Genomic DNA, 13,635 nt, shown 5'->3' with positions numbered 1-13,635 from the left:
GACAGTTTAAATATTACTGAATAGAAGGATGGATTTGAAATAAATATATCCCTGTTGTTCTGATAAAAACAGATGTAGAACTTAAGCGATCTGAAAACATCTCCTGCCTGTTCTTGGGATTTTGCTCTGTTCTGAGAAAAGCCCCCTTGGTGTGTATTTCCAGATTGCATCCCCAAGCAGTATCTATCCTCTTGCAGTCTGACCTCACTCAGACCCATCCCTTAGTCTAGGAATTGCTGTAACCCGGTCAGTGGCAGGGAGGGAGGAGACCCAGCTGGAGCAGCTGGGCCCTGTCAGCGCTCCTCTGCTCTCCAAGAGGCCACAGCAACTTCTCTGAGGCAGATGACAGTGGTCTTTCATTTTTTTCCATTGTGATTGATTAACAGAAAGCCAGCAGCCCCTGTACCTGATGCTCGACTGCCACCCCAGAGCTGCCTTCTGCTCCCCGCAACTCCAGTTCGAGGTGGGCCAAAAGCGGTCGTGAACAAGAAAACCAACATGCACATATTCATTGAGTCTGGGCTTCGGGTAAGAATTTTCCTTACAAGCTGTCTCCTATTTAACCATCTGCAGAATCTTGGATGCCGCCCACCTCCTGTGCAAATGCTGCACCGTAAATGACTATTAGCCTCTACCAGTACTTCCAGTACAGTGCCCCGCTGGCCGGCCTAGATCTCTGTGCAGACCAGGCTGCCCTAGAGTTGGCAGTGTTCACCTGCCTCTATGTCCTGAGCTGGGATTACAAGTGTACACCACCATTCTTGGCCTCGTCTTTGGTGATACAGTTGTCTCAGAGTTACTATTCTGATCTAAATTAAAATTTCCCTGTATTTTTTAAGGTGATGAGGTTTTTGTTTTTGTTTTTGTTTTTGTTTTTTAATCTGATCATTCTTAGTTCCTGGGGCTTACTGTTTTTTTTTCCTGGTCCTTTTGGGCTGCAAACTCCTACTGTACCATCCCAACATACACTGCAGTGAGCCTGGCTTCCTTCAGCTCTAAACTCATTCTTTGAGTGTTCCTAGCTAAGTGTGGGTACCAGGTCTGTTCTGGTCATTGTCGTGTGCCGTGCATGAAGCCAGTGCTGGGATCCCAGGAGATGCTGGGTACTCATTTGGTGACTCCCATCTTAGCTGCAGGCTGGGTTCCCACAGGCATGGCTTTCTGAGAGTCACTTCTTAGATTTCTTCATTTTCTTGTTTTAAGTTTGAATAAAAGCAGCTCCTTTAGCTCCTCCAGCTAGTATTATGGAGAAATAATGTAAAATATCCTCTTCAAACCTTTTAGCTGCTGCACCTGAGTCTAAAGACGTCCAGGATCAAGTCTTCTAGTGAGCATGTGCTGGAAATGTTGGACCCTTTTGTGTCCGTCCTCATAAACTGCCTGGGGGCCCAGGATGTGAAGGTGAGCACTGGCCCGTGTTGGAGCATCTGCTCCTTCACAAGGGCTGCACTGGGGATACTGACACACATGTACCTTAGGAACGTTTACTTCTCTGTCCACTTCATTGAGAATAACTAGAGGGGGCCTGTAGGAAGAAGGCTTAGCAAGAAAAGTTCATAATATATAATCACAAAGACCACACATGAAATCCTGTTTGTGTGGATAGCCCCAAACAACTTTGAAAGTCCTTTTATTACACTACCTAATTTGTTTCTCAAAACATCCCCAGGTCTCTGACCTTCATCATCGTTGTAGTCACCATTGTCATTATCTTAATGACTTCATCTCTGACTGCTAATTTCTGAGGCGGATTGTTTCTTTCTGAAGATTTACGTTATTTTTCATTATGCGTATGTGTGTCTACATATGTACCTGATGCCCAAGGAATCCAGAAGAGAGCAGTGGATCCCTGAAGTGCTGGAGTTACAGCAGTTGTGAGCTGTTTGATGTGGGTGCTGGGAACCAAACTTAGAGCCTCTGAAAGAGCAGCAAACTGCCTCTCGAGCCCGTTTTGTTTTGAATGAACCGAGGACTGTATCCCAATAGACAAGCGCTGTACCACTGCATTGTAGTCCCAGCCCAAGGCAGATGTTAATGGGGAAGCTAGGGCAGGCAGGGAGCCACGGTCTGTGTGATGAACCTCTCAGACTCCAGAGCTGCCATCTCCTCCTTGGCAGAGCACCTGCTTCCCAGATGAAGAAGCTGGGAGGCTAGCTACATCTCCAGGGCCACACAGACTATCACTTAGCTCAGACTTAAGCCCAGGTCTTTCAGATGACCAGGCTTTATATCTCTTCATAATCCTGCCCTGTGTGGATGCCATTGTACCAGAGATGTGGACCAGGTACCGTCGGACTGTCTGACCCTGGGAGCTTGGGGACTCTGATTACCGAGTACCAGCACACTCTCCTCATCCTTGTACAGAGTGTGTCTCTGTAGGAAATGTTACCTGTTCTTAGGCCTAATTTTGAGCCTCTTGTCTCTTCTTAACACAGAAGTTATAAGTATATTTATGTTTGGGCTTTTGAAACAGACTGTTAACTATATAGCCAAAGTTAGCCTCAAACTCAGCATCTCCCTGCCTTAGCCTCCCACATGCTGGGGTTACAGGCATGAGCCAGCACACCTAGATATCTTTGTGTTTACAATGCCCAGTGGCTTACTAGGAATATAGATCGTGGTAGAACATCTACCTAGCATGTGGATGGCCCTGGATTTGATCCTAGGACTTCACAGAAGGTGGCGGCAATGGTAGCAGTGCTAGTGACACCTAGCAGGGTGTGTACACACACACACACACACACACACACACACACACACACACACACACACACACTTATATAGGGAACATGCTGTAGAAATTATTTAATCCTGACCTGGGGTTTCTACCCTGCCTTTGACCGTTTAGTTCCCGGATAAAAGACATACATAGCCTTTATATTTACAATAAGCCTTAAACAGTACAAGAATTGGGTAAATACCTACCCTCCATGTTATTAGAATCTATTTTCCTATTGATAACCCTGAGTTATTACTCACTGTTTACTATGTTTCAGCTGGGCTGCTCTTAACTCCGATTGGCCAGCCCTCAGGGCCATGTTCTTTTGTCTCGCCTAACCTGTGGCAACTTCTTCCTCCTCTTGTATCTTTTTCTTCTCCTGGTCCTCTTCTGATCCCAAGCCCACAAAACCTGAACCCCACCTATGTCTCTTCTGCCCAGCTATTGGCTGTTGGCATCTTTATTTAACAATCAGAATAACTTGGAGCAGGGTCACTTAGGGTCTGTGTGCAGACTCTCATCTCGGGGACAAGTAGTCTTGGTGACCCAATATTAGCATAAGAATATAAGCAGCATGAGGCCAAACCATTATACGAACACAAACAGTAAAGATGGGCTACATCAAGATGCCAGTCTAGAAATTAGAAAAGCTATTTTAAATTAATTTTTAAGAAAAAAAGTCCTGAAACTGTCCAGTCTAACAAAATCCCTAAGAACATGGTAAATGAGCACCTTTTGTTTGCCTTGTGATCATCCTTCATTTGCTGTGACTGGGAGTCGTCTCTTCTACAGCAAGAAGTGAGTGACTTGGGCCTGGACAGGTGGCTCAGCAGTTAAGAACAGTGCTCTTGCAGTGGACCCGGGTTCCGTTCCCAGCACCCACATGGCTCACAACCAGCTGTGACTCCAGCTCCAGAGGGACCCATGCCCTCTTCACTTAGACACACAAAATAATGTAAAAACATTTTTCAAAGAAACAAGAAATTTACACTTTGTGGCCATCTCTCCCATAGTGGGCTCGACATGTCTCAGCTCCTTGCCTGTGTCCTAAGTCATAGTTTTGCATTATTTTCTCAGGTGATCACGGGTGCTTTGCAGTGCCTGATCTGGGTCTTGCGGTTCCCTCTGCCTTCCATAGCAAGCAAAGCAGAGCAGCTGACGAAACACCTTTTCCTCTTGCTGAAGAACTATGCAAGAGTGGGGGCTGCCCGGGGCCAGAACTTCCACCTGGTCGTGAACTGTTTCAAGGTGAGAAGAAACAGCTACAATTAGGGAGAACCAGGACTGGCCATCATCAGTTAGGGAGAGCCAGGACCAGCCATCAATGGGGGAGAGCCAAGACCAGCCATCAGTTAAAGCCAGGACCAGCCATCATCAGTTAGATCCTGCTAAGACTGGTCATCATCATTTAGATATAGCTAGGACCGGCAATCATCAGTTAGGGAGAGTCAAGACCAACCATCAGTGGGGGCAAGCCAGGACTGGCATCCGCATCACATCTTCTCATTTCACTAGACCCTCGCCTTTAGTGGCTGCTGCTAACTCCACTGTTATGACTTACAGTGTGTGACCATCGTTGTAAAGAAAGTCAAGTCTCACCAGATAACTGAGAAACAACTTCAGGTTCTTTTGGCTTATGCTGAGGAAGATATTTATGATACTTCAAGACAAGCCACTGCGTTTGGTCTTCTAAAGGTATGTCGCCAAATGTTGGTTTTGGACATTTGTGCACTCACATCAGATCCTTAGAATAATATGGAGCATACTACTCAATTGATGAAGGTTATTATGATTTTGGTAGTCAGTTATAAGCTAATATAGTATTTTTAAAGAATTAATTATTTTTATTTAGAGATATTTTGTCTGCATGTATGTACAATAGAAAGGGCTTTGGATCTCATAGTACCATAGTTACCGATAATCATGAGCCACCATGTGGGTGCTAGAAAGTGAACTCAAGACTTCAGAAGAGCAGCCAGTGCTCTTAACCATGGAACCATTTCTCTAGCCCATAACATAGTATTTAAACATCTATAGTTGCCTTCCCAGAGGGGTTGGGATTGGTCTCAATGGTAAACGCTAGGTTGTGAAAGGCCCTGGGTTCAGTCTGTACTGTTGTGTGCATGTATACATATACATACATACATACATACATACATACATACATACATATCCCAAGCCCATGAAGCTATGTACAAATTTAATGCTCTAGATTATCATATTGTAGAGTCTTTTGTTGTTCTTAATTTGATGAACTACTACATAATATAATATTTTCCACTTTAATCTTTTTTAAGTAATTGCTTTTTCTTTTTGTTATTTTCATTGTGTTTGAAACCTGCCTGTGACCACTTTAACATCGTGCCTGCTTATTTCCATCTTTGCATAAAATTTGTCTTTCCCTTTTATATTTTAGGCTATTTTATCAAGAAAATTATTGGTCCCAGAAATTGATGATATCATGCGGAAAGTATCCAAGTTGGCGATTTCTGCACAAAATGAACCGGCCAGGGTCCAGTGCAGACAGGTGTGTAGGCAGAACTTATTCTGTAGTAACTGTTGGGCCACTCCCTACCAGCTTCGGCTTTTATAGTTAGAGAGGCGCCCCTCTGACTGGACCCTGAAGATTGACTTGTATGATGCTGCTGCTGTGTCTGACACTCGGGCTACTAGAGGAGGCGTGACGGAAGAGAGGGCTTAACCCTCCAGATGAAGTAGCAGATGCCTTCAGGAAGTAGCCTTCATGGTGAACAAGAGCTGAGCGTACTTCAGAGCACAGATGGCTAGGCAGGACCTTGTGGTCTGGTCAGCTTTGAGGCTGGTGAAAGAGTTCTGTGGGTAATGTTGCAGGCTGCCTATCCTTATGACTTAGGTGCAGTCCTTGGGACTGAAAAGGTAGAAAGAGAAAACCACTCCCACAAATTTTCCTCTGACCTCCACATACACACACACACAATAAATAAATGAGTAAATAAAGTGAATAAATGAATAAATAAAAATTTTTGGTGTGGGGATAGTAAGCAGTCACTGTAATCCTTCGGCAGACGAGTGATGTGATAACATTTGCTTATACATCTATCCGTATCTACTCTTAGGAGCACCACATACCGTAGCCAAGAGGTGATGTCAGAGTTGCAGTTTTGTTCAGGGTTTAGGCTGCTGGAAAGCACTAGCATATGCCCGGGACTTTTCATACAAGGTCTCTGATCTTCATGTTGGCTTATGATCTGCTCTCGTTTGCTGTGATAGGGAAGGAGTCAGTTCCTCTACGCCAAGAAACAGGAGCTTATGCTTTATACATAGTGATTCCAAAGGGGGCTCTATACAGCGCATTATGTATTCAACTCAGCCCCTTACAGTCTACAGTTCATCCCTGATTTAGCATCAGGACAAAAGCAGGCTCTGGAAGCTTAAGGCTATGCCTTCATTTTCATCCTGTATTTAACTAAGGCAGGTTAAAAATGAAGCCTGGTGCCAGGCAGTGGTGGCGCACGCCTTTAATCCCAGCACTTAGGAGGCAGAGGCAGGTGGATTTCTGAGTTGGAGGCCAGCCTGGTCTACAGAATGAGTTCCAGGACAGCCAGGGTTACACAGAGAAACCCTGTCTCGAAAGAACAAAAACAAAAAAAAAAAAAAAAAATGAAGCCTGGCAGGCTAGGCGGCTCAGCAAGTAAATGCACTCACTGCCAACCCTGATGATCTAAGTTAGTCCCTGAACCCACATGATGGAAGACAGAACTTCTGCAAGTTGTCCTCCTGCCTCCATGCATGTGCAAACCACACACACACAGTAACTATATATATAAATACATAAAGTTTGAACCAGAAAGTTACTTAAATCTCTCTGTGCCACCACTTTGTCTCTATGCCCTACTGTGTGAGGAAATGAAAAGAACTCAGGCAGGGTTCACAGAGGTGCAGCAGTGTCAACAGAAGCTTAGGGTGTCCACGCTTAGGATTGGGTCATAGGCAGGGCCTGCCCTGAAGGACCAGACCTCAGTGAGTGACATGGAGACAGCAAGGGGCACAGATCTAGGCTTAAGACAGCTTAATCCAGAGTTGGTTGGAAAGGCTGACTTTGTCGGTTTGTCCCTCCTGTGAGTCCTAGACAGCACCTTAGCAGATGGGAATCCTGGAGACGTAGTTCAGTGGTAGACGGTTGACCTAGCAAGCGCAGTGCCCTGTGTCAGCCTCCTGCCTCAAAAGGAAACAAGGGGAGGGGAGGGGAGGGTTCCTGCCTGAACAGACAGGCTCCTTGTAACCAGCTGTGTGCTTTGTTCTTAGGTTTTCCTGAAATACATTCTTGACTATCCCCTTGGTGAGAAATTGAGACCGAACTTGGAATTCATGCTTGCTCAGCTGAAGTAAGCACAGCCATGAACTTATATGGAAGCAGAGGGTGGTTTCTTCTTGGCTTTTAGTGTGGTGACGATCTTGAAGGGACAGCCTGGGCATGGTGGCAGTTTCTCTGTGGCTGCTGCTCTGTTGCTCTTGGCTTCCCTGGTGTTTCTGTGAGATGCTTTTCACTCACTCTGCTCAGTCTACTTAGGAGAATGTTGGAAACCCAACAGCTTCCATCTAAGCCTGCATGGCCCCTTGATGGGGGATGCAATCACTGACATGAAAGAAAGGGAGGAGTGCCCAGTTGTTTAAGAAAGAAGGTGACAAATGAATACATCTTAATTTAAAATAATCACGATATACTGAGTCTACCTAACATTCTTGCCCTAGTTATGAGCACGAGACGGGAAGAGAATCTACTTTGGAAATGATTGCCTATCTGTTTGAGACCTTCCCTCAGGTACGGTTTGCCCATGGGCCCTGGGAGCCTGGCTCTGTGTTGTCAGGCACCCAAGGCACTTCCATTCTCACCGGTGCCTGCTTTCCCGCAGGGACTCCTCCATGAGCACTGCGGGATGTTCTTCATCCCTCTTTGCCTGATGATGGTCAACGATGACTCTGCCATGTGCAAGAGGATGGCATCCATGGCCATCAAGTCCTTACTCAGCAAGGTCGACCGTGAGAAGAAAGACTGGCTCTTTGGGCTAGTCACCTCCTGGTTCGAAGCAAAAAAGGTTAGTGTTGTTTTTGATCGTGGTTCAGTGACATGATTTTAGCTTTGGTGCACAATTTACATCAGAATGCATGCTAGATGCACTGTTGAAACACCCTGTCCCAGAAGGCCTTGGTGGTGTGTGATCATGTGGACAGTATGCTCTTAAACTGGCGCGAAGTACAGAAGCCGTAGAGAGTAACTGTTTGCATATGTTACAGTGCTAACGGAGCACGCCAGCGTGTGAGTGCGTGACATTTCTGCTGCCAGCTTTGTTCTTCAGTTTCTGGAGTGAAGCAATCATTATTCTCCCCTACTTAATACTGTCATTGTCACTGCTGGCCCATCTTCTACTAAGTTCATCTAGGGTTTCATTTATTTCCTTCTCTCTTTTTGAAGAGTATAGTTTCATCCAGTTTTGGTTCAGTTGATGGTCACCCCCTAAGCCCCCATGTGACTTGAACCTTTCCATCCCTAGCCCCCTTTCCTTTCACATGGCATCCTCCCTATCCCTCTCCCTTAACCTCTTCTTTCCCTTCTCGTTGGTCATTTTCTGGTTTCCTGCCATCCACACACCCACTCCCAGGTAAATCCACATATTGAAAGCTAGGATCCACATAGGAGGGCTAGCACGTGGCATTTATCTGTATTGTCTCTGGTGTTGACAATATCTACCTTTCTGTCATCCTGAATACTGTTGTGGTTTTTTTGTTTTGTTTTGTTTTTGGTAGAGATTAAACAGGCAACTAGCTGCCCTGGCCTGTGGTTTATTCGTGGAAAGTGAAGGAGTTGATTTTGAGAGAAGGCTTGGAACTCTTCTTCCTGTGATTGAAAAGGAAATTGATCCTGAAAATTTTAAAGATGTAAGTAATGTGCTAGATAATAAAACTTGGGAAATGTTTCTCAAAGCACTCAGGTTGAGTTAGTATGTATTTAAACATGCATTTTTTGTTGTTGCTGTTGTTAGTAAAAGCAAGAATGCAATCCAGCTGGTAAAGGGAGTATTTCTACAGTCGTGTTTACCCAGCATGCCCCCAACACCACAAACACAAGCAAGAAACAACCTGCTGTCTTGATGCACACCTATAATCCCAGGGGTAGCCTGCTGTGGTGTGCATACCTTTAAATCCAAGCACTTGGGAGCCTGAAGCATAAGTAGGAGTTTGACACCAGCTTGGTATAAACAGTGAGATACTATCTAAAAAGTCAGTGGGGGTGAAGGCAAGTCATCTTCCATGATCTAGGAAGGTCAGAGACCCTCAGCTAGGGCATCTTACCGCACAGGGTATCTCTGACGCCATCCAAACACATTTTTGCTGTCACAGCTGGGAGGTGGGCATGCTGCTGGGGCAGTGCCTTGCTGTGGTTGGGAAGCCTAGTAGAGACCTGCGTGCTAGAGAGACATGCATTGGGTGCTTCCAGGACATTATTAACTGGCATGCATTCTCCATGTGTTTAGATCATAGAGGAGACAGAAGAAAAGGCTGCAGATCGCCTGCTGTTCGGTTTTCTCACACTGATGAGGAAACTCATCAAAGAGTGTAGCATTATTCACTTTACCAAGCCCTCTGAGACGCTGAGTAAAATCTGGAGTAAGTGTTATATTTAATCTAACAACATAGTAGTTGTGATAAAAGTATTGAAAGTACTTGAAATTTGAATAAGAACACTACAGAAAGTAATTTTTTTTAAGTCCATAAGGAAAAAAAACCCTAAAGGGTCCCATCAGATTATTACACTCAAATGTTTCTTTGGGGGGAAAGGGTATTTCTTCGTCACTAACACATTTTATCTTTGAAACAGAGGACATTGAGTTTTGAAAAGGCAAACATGGAAGTGCTTTGTGAGGGCTTCCTTCACACACTCCCCGTGCCTGCACACAGACACCAGCTCTTCCTTCCTCATCCCTTTCCTTCCTGTCTTCTCCCAGCTTTGCTGAGATGAGACCTATACTTAAGAACCCTTCTAAGGGCCCTTGTTAATAAGAAGAAGTAGAGGGAGGGAGAGGGGCTAAGATTGTTTGAGATCTGCACACACGGTGTGTCTCTATCCAGTCTCTTTATGAAGTAGATGTTTTCCATGGTGCCTTAGCTCCCTAGAGACACTAGTGTCCTAGTGTACTCAGCCAGCATGTCATGACAGTACAGCTCAGTAGATGCCCTTTTCACTTGAGGACATTAAATTCCTGTGTACTATATAGAAGTCTCTGAATGCACAGTGTAACCCTGAACTTTAACGTATAAGTTTAGATTAGTCAGTAAATGGATATTCACGTAGAATGCCGCAGTTAACCGACAGTCACATTAGCCTCACAGTTTTACCTGGCAGGAGCAGTGATGGGGAGGCCTTGTAGCCATCCTATTGCTGAAGCACTATGAGTTCTGGGTGGGGTCGGGCTGAGGCCCAGCTCTGACTCTGCATGTGCCCAGCCTCCCGGGAGCATCTCTTTCCTCTGTAGGATAAAGCTGCAGCTCTCATTCTCGGTTGTGGTGGCTGAGGGGTTACCATAGCACACGCTTAGGGAGCGCTCACAAAGAAGTGATCCTTTCTGTCTCCAGTTTCTCGTAGAACTAAGCGTGTATCTGTGTACACGCTTACATTTCTGACCTATACAAGTGGCCTGAGAACCACATCTGATCTCCCTGAGTTCTGAACCTGCCTCCTGTGGCACCAGTTCATAGGGAACGGTGGGACGCGCGCGCACGTGTGTATATGTGTGTGTGTGTGTGTGTGTGTGTGTGTGTGTGTGTGTGTGTGTGTGTATGTGTATTTCATGCATTATAATTATTGTCTCTACCTCTTCTCCCTGGCCTCAGTGACCTGGAAAGCAGGGACCGTCATTTTCCTCTTTAGCTCCTCCGTCCAGGCCCATAAGAGAGGCTCCATGCATGCTTCCCTCCGTTCATGTTCCTGTCCAGGGAGTCAGGAAAGTGTGGGGTGCCTGACCATGCATTCTACTCTTTCAGGTCACGTGCACTCTCACCTCAGACACCCGCACAGCTGGGTGTGGCTCACAGCAGCCCAGATTTTCGGATTGCTCTTTGCCTCTTGCCAACCAGAGGAGCTCATTCAAAAGTGGAAAGGCAAAAAGACCAAAAAGAAGACCTCAGACCCTATAGCAGTCAGGTTCCTAACAAGTGACCTTGGCCAGAAGGTACCTTTTTTTTTTTTTTTTTTTTTTTTTTTTTTTTTTTTTTTTTTTAAAGATAGGCTTGGCATAGCCCTAGCTAGCCTAAAATCAAGCTGACCTGAGAGTTACTGTGACCTCCTGCCTTCCACGTCCTGGGAGTTGCACCACTCCATGCCTAGTATGGGTTTTGTGGTTGTGGCTTATATGTTTGTTAAGGTACAGTTTCTCTGAAGCCGTTTCTTTCCCTCTAAGCAGAGTGAGATGTTTGCTGTGCTGTATGGATTGCCTGGGGCTCACCCATCCCCTAGGTGGTAGATACTCCCGCTGGTGCTGCACATGGGATTAATAGCAGCTTTGTTTGGGGTTTTTGTTGGGGCTGGGGGTTGGTTTGGCTTTGAGACAGGATTTTCCTAACATAAAGGAGTTGTGGAACTCACTGTGTTTGCCAGGCTGGCCTTGAATTCACTGGGCTCCTCTGGCTCAGGTGCCTGGTGTGCTCGGATTTCAGAGGTGTGCCACTGTACCCAGCTGTTACACGTGACTGGGGTTTTTTGGTTGGTTGGTGGATTTTTTTATTTTTGTTTTTGTTTTTAAATAACCCAGCAAATGTGCTGTCTGTCTGCTAATGTCCGTTTCCTCTCACAGATGAAGAGTATCTCCCTGGCTTCATGCCACCAGCTGCATTCCAAATTCTTAGATGAGTCTCTGGGAGAGCAGGTAAGAGTGTATGGAGTTGTCTTAGGATGAGAGAGCTGGCCGACTAAGCATAGGCTTGCAATTGTTATTTGCTTTCTTTCGTTTTTAGCCAGCTTTAGTGTCTGGCGTATTTCATAAAGTGTAAACATCCACTCCAGTGTGTATGCAGCTAGTTATACACGCATGTCTTATGTATGCAGCTAGTTATACATGCATGTCTAGTTGACTCTGCTTCATATTGGAATAACTCTTGGCTTCACCACCATTCCCAATTCTGCTTAGTGACTAAAGCTTTTAAAAGGGTTCATTGATGGGTTAGGTGTTGGAGTACAACCTGATAATGAATTTCCTTCTCCCTCCCCCCTTTCCCCCGGAAGTTAAAGAGAAAGAATGTGGTTTACAGTTTGACCTAAAAATTGGTTTCCTTAAAAAAATACATTATCCCATCATTAAAGTGGTTTATGTACTTCTATAAGAGGAAATGTAACTGTGGCCGGTGTAATAGCTCTTGCCTGTAACCCCAGCCCTTGAGAGGCTGAGGAGGGAGGCTTGCCGGCAGTTTAAGGCCAGCCTGAGCTACAGGTCTCAACTTTTATCTTTAAAAAGTAAATGGTAACGTGGTTTATCATGTGGCAGGGTCGGGGAAGGGATGGACAGCAGAATTAAATATCTGGCGTTGAATTCTAAAGACTGTTGAGTCCTGGTTGACCACAGTAACATTGTACCTTACAGGGACTTAGAAGAACTGAGCTTCGTTTTGTTTTTTATTTCCTCCTGGTAATAATACCTCAGAGAGATCTTCTATAGTTAAATCAGAACATGGGTAGGAAGCAACTAATCAGTTAGTATTACTTCTACATATTTGGATTCAAAGAATTTAGTGCAAGGTAAAACAAAAATGGTTATTCCATAGAGAAATATCTTACCTAGTCTGTGATTTTTGAGGACAGAGCTAAGCCAGGTAGAGACAGTTACATGAGGGTGAATTTGGCTGCGCTCTGTAGAACTTAGAGTTTGAAGCACACAGCCATCAGTGCACAGTGCTGAGCCCACAGTCTCTGTCTACTGCACCTTAGGTTAGGCTCCAACAAGCCACGCTTGTTTCTAACCTCTCCTCTCCACGCTTTCAAGGTTGTTAAGAATTTACTGTTCATAGCAAAAGTCTTATATTTGCTGGAACTTGAATCTGGGAATAAGCGAGGAGAGGTAAAAGACTCAGAAGAACAAGACACTTTAGCAGATGCTCTGGCCAGAGAGGCGGCAGAAGAGAAGGCTGGTGCAGGTGGGAAGATGGAGTCCAACAGAGAAAAGAAGGAAGAGCCCAGCAAGCCGGCCACATTGATGTGGCTAATCCAGAAGCTGTCCCGAATGGCTAAGCTGGAAGCAGCCTATTCGCCCAGAAACCCCTTAAAGGTACAGCAACAGGACAGCTGAAAGGCTTTGTTGTTGTTTGTTGTCTAAGAAGGAGTCTCAGCTTACTACATAGTTCTGGCTGGCCTGGGGCACTGCTCAGCTCTGCCTCTGCCTCCCGAATGCTGGCATCAGGGGTGTATGCCTGGCTCCTGTTTTTCACACAGGGCTTTTGGTTGGTTGGTTGGTTGGTTGGTTGGTTGGTTGGTTGGTTGGTTGGTTGGGTTTTAGTTTTTGGAGAGAGGATTTCTCTATATAGCTCTGGCAGTCCAGCAACTCACTATCTAGACCAGCCTAACCTCAAACTTAAATTCACCTGCCTCTGCCCCTCCTGCCCCTCCTGCCCCTCTGCGCCTCTCTGCACCTCTCTGCCTCTCTCTGCCCCTCCTGCCCCTCCTGCCCCTCTGCGCCTCTCTGCCTCTCTCTGCCCCTCCTGCGCCTCCTGCGCCTCCTGCCCCTCTGTGCCTCTCTGCCTCTCTCTGCCCCTCCTACCTTCTGCCTCTGCCTCTTCGAGTGCCCGCACCACTACCCCCAGCCTGACACGGGTTCTGATTCATTTGCCTGAACTTGCTGTCTATCCTGAACTTGCTGTCTATCCTGAACTTGCTGTCTATCCTAAGCTGTCTG

General features: G+C 45.7%; 1 protein-coding gene across 1 annotated transcript in view; it reads left to right on the top strand.

Moving 5' to 3' along the window:
• The window catches only part of Utp20 (UTP20 small subunit processome component), an 80,208-nt gene that overhangs the window by 64,544 nt on the left and 2,029 nt on the right, over nucleotides 1–13,635 (top strand). The window contains exons 47-59 of the mRNA NM_175158.3: nucleotides 387–528; nucleotides 1,285–1,401; nucleotides 3,797–3,967; nucleotides 4,283–4,414; nucleotides 5,136–5,246; nucleotides 7,004–7,083; nucleotides 7,451–7,520; nucleotides 7,612–7,794; nucleotides 8,504–8,635; nucleotides 9,232–9,364; nucleotides 10,739–10,926; nucleotides 11,548–11,619; nucleotides 12,730–13,011. Coding sequence (NP_780367.2) covers nucleotides 387–528; nucleotides 1,285–1,401; nucleotides 3,797–3,967; nucleotides 4,283–4,414; nucleotides 5,136–5,246; nucleotides 7,004–7,083; nucleotides 7,451–7,520; nucleotides 7,612–7,794; nucleotides 8,504–8,635; nucleotides 9,232–9,364; nucleotides 10,739–10,926; nucleotides 11,548–11,619; nucleotides 12,730–13,011 — 1,813 coding nt within the window. The remainder of the gene's footprint in view (nucleotides 1–386; nucleotides 529–1,284; nucleotides 1,402–3,796; nucleotides 3,968–4,282; nucleotides 4,415–5,135; nucleotides 5,247–7,003; nucleotides 7,084–7,450; nucleotides 7,521–7,611; nucleotides 7,795–8,503; nucleotides 8,636–9,231; nucleotides 9,365–10,738; nucleotides 10,927–11,547; nucleotides 11,620–12,729; nucleotides 13,012–13,635) is intronic.

This window comes from Mus musculus, chromosome 10 (genome assembly GCF_000001635.26).
Source record: "Mus musculus strain C57BL/6J chromosome 10, GRCm38.p6 C57BL/6J".
Classification (NCBI taxonomy): Eukaryota; Metazoa; Chordata; class Mammalia; order Rodentia; family Muridae; genus Mus; species Mus musculus.
This window is presented reverse-complemented; position numbering and strand designations above follow the sequence as displayed.